Source organism: Sardina pilchardus, chromosome 19 (assembly GCF_963854185.1).
Source record: "Sardina pilchardus chromosome 19, fSarPil1.1, whole genome shotgun sequence".
Classification (NCBI taxonomy): domain Eukaryota; kingdom Metazoa; phylum Chordata; class Actinopteri; order Clupeiformes; family Clupeidae; genus Sardina; species Sardina pilchardus.
In genome coordinates, this window is record NC_085012.1 from 13,552,304 (window position 1) to 13,564,238 (window position 11,935).

At 48.0% G+C, this 11,935-nt stretch overlaps 1 protein-coding gene across 1 annotated transcript in view; it reads right to left on the reverse strand.

Annotated features, from left to right (window-relative positions):
• ncam1b (neural cell adhesion molecule 1b) overlaps positions 1–11,935 on the reverse strand; it is a 118,763-nt gene that overhangs the window by 13,191 nt on the left and 93,637 nt on the right. Inside the window, exons 16-17 of the mRNA XM_062521664.1 lie at positions 7,346–7,470; positions 6,588–6,768 (exon numbers count right to left, since the gene is read on the reverse strand). Coding sequence (XP_062377648.1) covers positions 6,588–6,768; positions 7,346–7,470 — 306 coding nt within the window. The remainder of the gene's footprint in view (positions 1–6,587; positions 6,769–7,345; positions 7,471–11,935) is intronic.

Consider the following 11,935-nt stretch of genomic DNA (forward strand, 5'->3'; position numbering starts at 1 on the left):
CAACAGGGAAAGAGAGATAAAAGAGCAGAGAGAAAGAAAGAGAGGAAGAAAGAGACCAGAAAAATGTCTGAGCAAAGATTAAGACAGATGCCGGCTATCAGAGCAGACAGTTAAAGAGCGAGAGAGAGAGAGAGAGAGAGAGAGGAGAGTCTAGCAGAGGCAGCAAGAGAATAAAAGCCGAGAGGAAAGCTGTTACTGAAGCTAGAGACTATCAGAGCAGAAGAAGAGAGAGACTGAGAGGTGGAGGAAAGCTAACCCGCTAATAATTGGGGGGAGAATCAGAGCAGAAAGACAGAGGTTAAGACAGATGCTACCAGAGTCACAGCAGAAAATAAAAGTGAGGCTAAAATAAATGCTAACAGTTATAATACAAAGAGTCATAGCATAGAGAGAAAGAGAGAGATGGGCCGGTGGTACAGATGCTAGCATAGTCACCGCATAGAGAGAGTGAGACAGGCTAGAAAAGATGCTAGCCAAGTCGTAGCAGAAATAGTGTGAGACAGGCTAAGAGAGACGTTAGCGGAGTCACAGCAGAAATAGAGTAAGACAGGCTAGGAGAGACGTTAGCGGAGTCACAGCAGAAAGACTGATGCTAACACAGACACCAAAATAGCGGCTAGAGTGCAAGTGACAGAATGTCCTCCCTGGGTGACTACACACACACGCAACAGAAAACATCAGGGTACACACACGAGGGAAAACACACACACAAACACACACACACACACACACACACACACACACACACACACACACACATACACACACACACACACACACACACACACACACACACACACACACACACACACACACACACACACACACATACACACAAATAGCATACAAACATGGTGGCGAGGACAGGGAGAAAGCATGCATCCATGAGGAGATCCATCAGAGTCCAGGCCCCAGCAGAGTCAGGTGGGAGGCCAAGAGCAAAGGGAGACAGAGAGAAAGAAAGGGAGAGAATACAGGGGGTGTGGAAAGAGAAAGGAGAACAGAAAAGAGTGGGAGAGGGAGAAAGATGAATGATGAGAATGATGTGTGAAGGTAAAGGAAGAGAATGATAGAGTAGGATGGATGGAGAAAGAGAAAGAAAAATGAAGGAGAGAGGGTTAAGAGAGAGGGATGGAAAATGAAATAGGTAGAGGGGGAGGAGGAGGAGGAGGAAAGAAGCAGAGCAAGTGAAGTATGGAAGGGAAGAATAGAGAAGAAGAGAAGACAGCAGCATGGATAGAGAGGATAAAGGAAGACAGGAACACATGGGGAGAGAAAGAGAAAAACAGAAAGATGTCAAAATTCTCCTCCAAACTTCTGAAAGTGGAGATCAATACAGATAAATACAAATGCTACAGAAGAATCAGGAGGAAAACAAGACATGAACACATTTGAGCAGCACGTGTGACAAAGAAAACAAAAAAACATCGGAAGCGGGGGGGGGGAGAATGATGTAGCTTATGAGAGTTTTAGGGAGAGAATGATGTAGCAAAGTAGAGCGTTTGAGAGAAAGATGTAGCTTATGAAAGCGTTAAGGAGCAAATTATGTAGTTTATGAGAGCTTTAGGGAGAGAATGATGTAGCTTATGAGAGCATTGAAGAGCGTTAGGGAGAGACAATGATGTCACAGCGCTGCAGACGCCCCTGACCTGAGCAAAATGCCTGATGCCAACCACCACACGCAGAATTACACACACTAGTAACCACACACACACACACACAAACACACACACAATTACTCAGCATTACATTTCCTATATCATTACAGTATGTCAAGAACTAGCTGTTGCTACTATAGGTAAGTGGTCCACTGAAAGTGTTAATCGCTAGCTGCTGATGCTAATGTGAGTACAGCAGCCCACTGAAAGTGTTAATCACTAGCTGCTGATGCTAGTGTGTGTGTGGCAGCCCACTGAAAGTGTTAATCACTAGTTGCTATTGCTAATGCACATTAGCTATTGCTAATGTGAGTACAGCAGCCCACTGAAAGTGTTAATCGCTAGCTGCTGATGCTAGTGAGAGTGTGGCAGTCCACTGACAGTGTTAATCGCTAGCTGCTGATGCTAGTGAGAGTGTGGCAGTCCACTGACAGTGGGTGCCTCTCATTTGTCTTTTATACATCCTCCCTTCCTTCCTCGGTCCTCGTCCTCACTGATCTACATAAAGAATGATGAGGCGGCAACAATGGGATAGTCTATCCACTGTTACAGTAGTTATAGAACAGTGGGAACGAACCTGGAGGACCGAGCATCGAGGATCAAGGAGAGAGGTTGAGAGGCACCCAATGTTTATCGCTGGTTGCTATTGCTAATGTGAGTGTAGCAGCCTTATATGACCCCTCCATTTCACTCATCTGAGAGATGCATCCAGGTTTAAAGCCAATAAGCCATATGCTGCATTATAGGCTTATTAAAAGGTTATTAGAGTCTGCAGTAAAACACAGTAAAACAGAGTTCAGTTTTAACCTAAATGTCTCTCGGCAGTATGTGTGTCTGTATGTGTGTGTGCGAAAGCGTCTAAGTGCTCTCCTTGTGTGAGTGGCCACACTTTTTCCATAGCCTGTATGTGTGTGTGGATGTGTGTGTTGAGGATGTGTGTGTATACAGTAAATGTCTGGGAGGTCTTCTTGTGCATACGTGTTTTCATGCACTATGTGTGTGAGTGTGTGTGTGTGTGTGTGTGTGTGTGTGTGTTCGGCAACACTGCCTTTCCTGTACCATTCATGTATGAGTCACCTCATTGTGTGAAGGGATACACTGCTGTCCCTGCAACGTGTGTGTGTGTGTAAATGCTAGGAACCAGTGGTGCTTTTGTAGGTGGGTTGTGAATTGATTCAATTGCTATAATAAAACTCTTGTATTGAAAATGTCAACTCTCTTATTGTGTTTCTTTTTTTTAAAGAGTTCTCACCAGGAGGACAGAATGTAATCAGTTACACTGCCGATCAATAACTAACCCATTCAAGAGTGTGAATGCTGTATTGCTACACACCACACTTGAGTCCTTGTGTGTGTGTGTGTGTGTGTGTGTGTGTGTGTGTGTGAGAGAGAGGACTGTTGACTCTTAACAGTGAGTTATTTTGCAACCTCTCCTGAGAACAAAGAGGGGAGTCAGTTAACAGCTGTGAAATCAGAATGTGGAATTCTAAATTAGAATTCAGAACCGGAACCATTAAAAAGTAATTTCACAGCAGAGCTCATCAGAGTTGTCAGTAGTCTCTCTTGCACGCTGAGGATAATAATATTTCTGACACAGTTTATTTTATATCCTCACTCTGCGCCACAAAAACCTTTAATGCTAAGGTAGTCTTAACATGTCTTAACTTGTGTGTGTGTCAGTGCAAGTGTGTGTGTGTGTGTGTGTGTGTGTGTGTGTGTGTGAGAGAGAGTTCTAGGTTTATCTGTCAGAGATGTACAGCTGGAGGCTGAGCACACAGCTATGAACTCTCACTTTGTGCCATTTACTAAAGCTATGCACGCACACACACATACACATGCACACACGCACGCACGCACGCACGCACGCACGCACGCACGCACGCACGCACGCACGCACGCACGCACGCACTCACACACTCACACACCTCAATTTATCCAGTGCCTGGCTTCTCTCATTTCATACAGTGCCTGAGTTCCTAATTTAAGACTGCTGGATTGGGTCTAATCCGCCAAACCCTCTTCTCTCTTTTGCGCGCACGGCCGCACACACACACACACACACACACACACACACACACACACACACACACACACACACACACACACACACACACACACACACACACACACACACACACACACACACACACACACACACACACACACACACACACACACACACACACACACACACACACACACACACACAGTATCCTTCTCTCACACACATCTCTCTGTGTTTCTCTCTCCCTGTCTCACGCCCCCCCCCCCCTTGACGCCTGTGTTCAGGGTTGAGCTGGTGTCGGTGGGGTGGAAAGGTCTCTCATTGAAAAGGAGTTTGTAGAAATCCCCTGGTGCGGCTGCAGCAGAGCAGGATGGGAGAGAGCAGGAGAAAAGGGACCATTTAGAGCATCCCTTCAGCACTATGACAGCCCAGCGTGCCTCTCTACTCCTCTCCTCCTCATCCACCTCTCCCCTCTTCCTCGCCTCCTCATCCACCTCTCCTCTCTTCTTCTCCTTCTCATCCACCTCTCCTCTCTTCCTCTCTACTCCTCTCCTCCTCATCCACCTCTCCTCTCTTCCTCTCCCACTTCCTCTCCTCCTCATCCACCTCTCCTCTCTTCCTCTCTACCCCTCTCCTCCTCATCTACCTCTCCCCTCTTCCTCGCCACCTCATCCACCTCTCCTCTCTTCCTCTCCTCCTCATTCACCTCTCCTCTCTTCCTCTCCTCCTCATCCACCTGTCCTCTCCTCTCTTCCTCTGCCTCTTTCTCTCCTTCTCATCCACCTCTACTCTCTTCCTCTCTACTCTTCTCCTTCTCATCCACCTTTCATCTTCCTCTCCCTCCTCTCCTCCTCATCCACCTCTCCTCTCTTCCTCTCTACTCCTCTCCTCCGTATCCACCTCTCCCCTCTTCCTCCACATCCACCTCTCTCATCTTCCTCTCCCTTCTACTCATCCACTTATCTTCTCCTGCTCTCCCTCCTATATTTCTCATCCACCTCTCCTCTCTTCCTTTCCCCTCCAGTCCTCTCTCTCTCCTCCAGCTCCTCCCTCCTCCTCTCCTTCTGAGAGCCTGATCCATCTTAGTCCTCTGTTACCTAGACCCATAAATCAGCTCAAATGAAACCTGACAACTAGCGCTGGAGTGGAGAGTCTGAAACACTCACCTGCGTCTCTCTCTCTCTCTCTCTCTAACACACATACACACACATTCACCGACGTCTCTCTCTCTCTCTCTCTCTAACACACATACACACACATTCACCGACGTCTCTCTCTCTCTCTCTCTCTCTCACACACACACACACACACACACACACACACAAAGACCCACTACTACTTTTTTACACACACACACACACACACACACACACACCAGTTTCTTACTCTCTCTCTCTCTCTCTCTCACACACACACCTGCTCTTCTCAGGCAGCTAGTGCTGAGAGGCTAATCACTTGCCTTCTACTCGCCCAGCGAGAGAAAGCTCTCAGATCACTGCTCTCAGATGCTGCAGCTGTTTCAATTCAAGCTGCGTACCTGCATCTCCCAGAGAGAAAAAAAAACACACCACCTCTCTTGGGTATAACTTTAATAAGCCTGACAATTTCAGCGCAGCACTAACTTTCCAGCCTGATTCGTTCTCTGCATTTTCTTAGAAATCCTACGATGATTTGTATTCCTGGAATGCAGGAACAGGAATATCCCCATAGGAATGATGCTGTAAAGCGCCGTTGCCATATGAACACTACTGTAAAGCGCCGTCTCCATACGAACACTGCTGTAAAGCGCCATCTCCTGCCTGTGTTGCTTTAGCTTCAGCGCTAATCACTCCGATTAAGGGCCTGTAGCATTTCCAGTTAGAGCCTGTATCCAGGAAAACCGGGGAACATAGCACCCAGGGAACATAGGGATGACCCCGCTATGATAGAGCTATATAGACCCTGTCACTTCTGCTTCACCAGCGCTAGCTGTACTGTAACATTTCCATTGACAGCCTGTGCTGCTGCAGCGCTAAGGGCTAGCGTTAGCATTAGCATTCTCGGCTTGTTACAGAGTGGATAGCTTTGCGCCAGTCGCAGTGGTTTGACGCTAGCGCTAGCGCTATAAAGTTAGAGTTAGTGTTACTGTGCAGAAGCTGTTAAGAGTGGCTGGCCTTGCGGCGGCGGCCGGGGCCAGTCCAGTGGAGGTGTCATATGCATCGGTGAGTTAGAGGCCGAGAGGTAAAGGCACAAAGCAGCGGGCTTCCTCTCTGCTCACACCTGCAGAGCTGCGATGACAGTTCCCATGTGAGGGTGTTACTGCCTCCATGTGTGTGTGTGTGTGTGTGTGTGTGTGTGTGTGTGTGTGTGTGTGTGTGTGAGTCAGCTTATGATGCAGGGGGAGGGAATATCCTTGCCTGTGTGAGTGTGTGTGTGTGTGTGTGTGTGTGTGTGTTTGAGTGCGAGCGTGTGTGTGTGTGTGTGTGTGTGTTTGTGTGTTTGTACTTGTAGAGGTGTGTAAGGTCACACAGAGAAAAGGTGGGCTGTTGCTATCTCATAGAGGGAAAGCAGAAATAGCTATTTACAGTATGTGTGTGTGTGTGTGTGTATGTGTGTGTATGCCCCTACGGTTGGCATTGCAACAGACTGCTGCAATCCTGGACAACACTGAATGGTTTGGTGTGTATGTGTGCGCATGTGTGTGTGTGCGTTCGCATGTGTGTGTGTGTGTTAGTGTGTGTGTTAGTGTGTGTGCGCGCATGTGTGTGTGTGTGTTAGTGTGTGTACGTGTGTGTGAGTGTGTGTGCGCGTGTGTGTATGTGTGTGTGTGTGTGTTAGCGCATGTGTGTATGTGTGTGTGTGTGTGTGTGTGTTCACATGTGTGTGTGCACATGTGTGTATGCGCATGTGTTAGTGAGTGTGAGTGTGTGTGTGTGCGTGCCTACCTGGCGTGGAGGCGGGCTCCGCTGCAGTCCTGAAGGCCAGGTTGGCGGGTGAGGATTTGCCCTTATTGTTCTCGGCCACCACCAGCACGTCGTAGTCGGTGTCCCAGTCCAGGCCGTTAAGCAGGGCGTACTCGCTGCCACTGGGCAAACTCACCTCCTGCTTCCACTCCGCCGACTTCTTCTGCACACACACACACACACACACACACACACACACACCCATTTTACATACTTTATTTGATTATACTTTACGTCAAGTCAAGTTACATTAGGAATCAAAAATCTCTTGAATAATCCAGTAGATTAAAGCAGTTCAGCAATCTATCATGAGTTCAAGGGTATAGGAAACACACACACACACACACACACACACACACACATGAACACAGACACACACATGAAGTTATACATACACACAGAATGCAAATATGTGAGTGTCTGGCTGTGTGTATCAGAGGAAGACATCCCAATTCCAGAAAGTAAAAGTCCTGCCATATATTATTTCTACCTGTGCACTTAATACAGGTGATGTCACTAATTATCTGATCTACCTGGATGATAATTAGGATGAGCTGGTTTACTAAATGGTTGGATCAAATACTGTACTTGGCAGGACTTTTACTTTCTGAACCCGGTACCCAGGTAATGTGACGGGTCTGTGTGTGTGTGTGTGCAAAACTCACTGCTTTGTACCTGACCAGGTAGTGTGCAATGTGTGTGTGTGTGTGTGTGTGTGTGTGTGTGCGCGCAAGACTCACCGCTTTGTACCTGACCAGGTAGTGTGTGATGGGTAAGCCTCCGTCGTCCTGTTTGATCCAGCTGACCTTGAAGGTGTTGCCCGGTGGCTGCAGAATCCCCTTCAGCTCAGGGGCATTGGGCTCTCCTGAAAGCCACACACACACACACACACACACACACACAGTTAGAGACACACTCTCCAACACACACATGGGGCCTTAGCAACAGCTGTAGCATTTGGCATCACGTTAGTCCAAACTGGGAACAGAATACTTGTGGTGCACTGCTTGTAATCAGTGAAAAGTGTCAAAGTAAAGGGAACACTTGTGGCGTAAACAGTGAAACAGCAAACGCGTGTTCATGAGTCGTCACAAACTGACAGCTGACGCTGGTCAATTCTGTTTGTGATTCAGCCATCAAAGCTTTGCTAGCTTTAGTAAAAAAAAGGCTTCACTTATAACCTTGCTGTCAGACCCAGGGCAAAGCCAACCTGTGTGTGCTTTTATTGAATCCGTTTGACTTTTATCCCAAGCAACTTACAGGCGTCAGTTATTACAGTTACAGTACAGGCCATTTCCACTTGCAACTTTGCTCAAGGGCGCAACGGTGACAACCGACATTAACACTACTACACTGTGTGTGGGCGCAGGCAGGGGGTCATCGTGGGTTCACGTCACAGTGTGTTTCGAGAGTGTTTATCTATGATGAGTTTAAAGAGTGTGTGTGTGTGTGTGTGTGTGTGTGTGTGTGTGTGTTAATGAGTGCACAGGGGCATTCTAGAAGTGAACCACCAGGCTGTGGTTAACGTCATAACAGCCATTAGCAGCACTGCTGTCCATGCCATACACGTGTCCTTATGTGTGATTGTGTTTCCGCATGTGTGTGTGTGTGTGTGTGTGTGTGTGTGTGTTTTAGTGTTCATGAGTGTGTGAGTGTGTCCCCTCAGCTGGCATCAGCAAAGCAATTAGCAACTCTTGATGAGGATATGCTTGATGGGGCTTGCGACAGCTGACAAAGACACACACATTAGCACAGCTGGAGTCTGGAGTATGTGTGTGTGTGTGTGTGTGTGTGAGTGTGTGGATATTGGACATATGAATGAATATATGTATGTAATACATGGTCAGAATAGCTTTATTTATTTTTTCAGTATCTCAGACACCTCCACATCCAGTGTATGTGTGTGTGTGTGTGTGTGTGTGTGTGTGTGTGTGTGTGTGAGAAAGAGTAAAGTGAAGTGTGTTTGTTTCTTCTGCAATGGGTCAGATCAATTGCACAACAGTATGCATCCTCTGTACCTACCCCTGCTGACCATCACAGAGAGATCATCCTCTCCTCATCTACGTGTCAGTGTCAGGGAGAACAAAATGAGAGGAGAAGAGAAGCAGAGAGAATAGGAGGAAGGAAGAGGAGTACAGTAGCAGAGAGAATAGGAGAGGAGGAGGAGAAGCAGAGAGGAGGTATGGTAGAGAAGAAAAGAGGAGAGAGAAGAGAGGGGAGAAGGGTAGAGGAGAAGCAGAGAGAAGGAGAGAATAGAGGAGGAGTGAAGAGAGGAGGAGGAGAGAAAGGTAGAGGAAAGGAGAGAGGAGGAGAGAGGAGAGGAGGAGAGGTAGAGGAGAGAAGAGAGAAGGAGGAGAGAAGAGAGGAGTGAAAGGTAGAGGAGAGGCAGAGGAGAGAAGAGAGGAGATGTAGAGGAGAGAAGAGAGGAGAGAAGAGAGGAGGAGAGGCAGAGAGGAGTCTGACGATGAGAGGGAGCAGCTACTCTTTGCACACTCAGCTGGAGCCCACTGATGAAGAGTACTCTGAAGTGTGTGTGTGTGTGACTGTGTGTGTGTGTGCAGTTTCAAACAGGAAGTGTGCTTTGAAACACACTCTTTAGTTGGTGGAGTGGTGTCAACGCTGCAGGAGACAGACACGTGAGGAGAGAGAAAGATAAGGAGGAGAAGGAGAAGGAGGAGGAGGAGGAGAGGAGGAGAGGAGGAGCAGGGGAGAAGACAGACAGGTGTTCCAGCAGAGAAGAGAGATCTCCGCTTCAAAGGCAGAACTGGGCGGGTTCACCTCCTCTCACGCTGAGAGTTGCGGCCTGACATGACGGTCATCACCTCCTATTGAACGTTACGACTGGATACCTTTCCATGACGGCCATCACCTCCTCTTAAACATTATGACTGGGTGCGTTTCCATGACGGCCAGCACCTCCTCTTAAACATTATGACTGGGTGCGTTTCCACGACGGCCAGCACCTCCTCTTAAACATTATGACTGGGTGCGTTTCCATGACGGCCAGCACCTCCTCTTAAACATTATGACTGGGTGCGTTTCCACGACGGCCAGCACCTCCTCTTAAACATTATGACTGGGTGCGTTTCCATGACGGCCAGCACCTCCTCACCACACCTGTGTGCTATGTGAGGGCTACCTGAGCCTGGGAACACCTGTGTCTGTAGCAGAGGCTCCCTGTTCTGTCACCTCCTGTTGCCGTGGTGTTTGACTGTGTGTCCATTGTAGTCTTAATTTGGGGTAGTGGCTGTTTCTTTAACATGTTGTTTCATGTGAATAAATCCCATAGCTTAACTATTTTAGAAGGTGTTGCTAGAATTCTTTAGAAGGTGTTGTTGTTGGGGTATTGTTCACCCCACAGGGAATGAGTGAGTGTGTGCGTGTATGTATGTCTGTGTGAGAAAGAAAGTAAAGGTTCACTCCACAGGGAGCGAGTGAGTGTGAGTGTGTGTGCAAGTGTGTGTGTGTGTGTGTGTGTGTGTGTGTGTGTGTGTGTGTGTGTGTGTCTGTGTCTGTGTGTGAGAGAGAGAAAGTAAAGGTTCACCCCACAGAGAGCAAGTGTGCGTGTGTGTGTGTGTGTGTGTGTGTGTGTGTGTGTACAGGTAGTGTTGACACACACCTCTTCTCACGCTGAAAGGAGTCGGGACGTTCACCTCCTCTAAAGCTGAAAGGAGTCGGGAGGTTCAAAGCCGTCTCCGTTTTTTACTCTGCCTGGGCTGGTTATAAATACCAACGGAACTGCGTCCCAATCAGCTCATAGTGGGATGAAAGGGACGTGTGTGTGTGTGTGTGTGTGTCTGTGTGTGTGTGAGTGTGTGTGGGGTGGGGGGACATGAAAGTGCGTGTCCGCTCTGAAGGCAGCCGGTAGGCAGGCAGGCAGGAGACGAGCGTAGGAGAGGAGAGCTACGCCACACGAACAACGTTACGCGACAGAGGCGTGTTTGATGCTCAACGCCACAGGACGCCACCGAGACTCACGACTCCGAGACTCACAACGAGTTAGGCCTCACACACACCCTCACACTCACCGCCAGGGGTGCCCAACCTCAGATGTTGTCTCAGTGATAGCCTACATATCAATTTACAGGAGGCTGAACTATATCCTCCTGCCCCCATACTGTGTGTGTGTGTGTGTGTGAGTGCAGGGTGAGTGGCAGGATGAAAACAATAAAACAAGCAAAACAACCAAACCAAAAATCAAATGATGCATTTGTGAAATCTGACATGCACTCATCAGATGAGATGGAGAGGTTTACCCTCTGTGTGTGTGTGTGTGTGTGTGTGTGTGTGTGTGTGTGTGTGTGTGTGTGTGTGTGTGTGCGTGTGAGGTGTTTACCTTCTGTGTGTGTGTGTGCGTGTGAGATGTTTACCTTCAGCTTTGGCCCGACGGAGATAGTGGCAGCATCATGCAAGTCACATGACAGAGTCACAGGACATGTGTGTACGCACACACGCACGCACATGATTGGTGGAAAGGAAAACGGAAGAGGTGACATGGAAAACACAAAAGAAAAAAACAACAACAGACTTCAGACATGAACAACAACAACAACAAAAACATGGACAAGAAACAAGCAAGGAATCAAGCAGACATTAAAACATCACGTCACAAACATCAACACACCCTGATAGCAACTAGCCGGCAAGCAGCAGGTGCTATCTGGGGAGCAGAGGTGGAAAACTCCAGCTTCAGAGAGTAAAGGTCCAATCATGTATTGGTTCTATCTCTGCACTTAACACAGGTGATCTCATCAATTAGCTGCTCTCCCTGGCTGAAGAGTTGTGCTAATTAGAGTCAGTTGGTTTAAATGAATGGTTGACACAGATACATGGCAGGACTTTTACTTTCTGAAGCTAGACTTTTCCACCTCTGCTGGGGGAGAACCAAACAGAACATTACAGAACTCAACAGAACAAAAACAGAACGGCACAAACAATAGAACACAGGAGAACAGGTTAAGGTTCTGGAGAACACGAGGGGGAGGAGGGGGTCGGGGCACGGTGTAAGAACAGAGTTCCGTCTGAGAACCTCAGAGAGCCACAAAGTCAAAGGGGACATTTTTTTTCAGTCAGGGGTAAATAAAAAACCCTGAGAGCTTCTGCAGTGCAGTCCCACGCTCCGACTGGAGACCTTTATTGTCAGAGGGCATTGTGGGAGGGGAGCCGGTGGCGTGGACACACTGGCCTGTTGCACTGCCCTCTCCCTCCTCTCCGCGGCAACGAGCCGCTTGCCAACGGACAATTCCGATTTTAAAAAGCCTCCTCTCCTCTCACAGTAATTCACTCTGACGTGCTGCTGATAACACGGTTCCACATCCCATCCACATAAT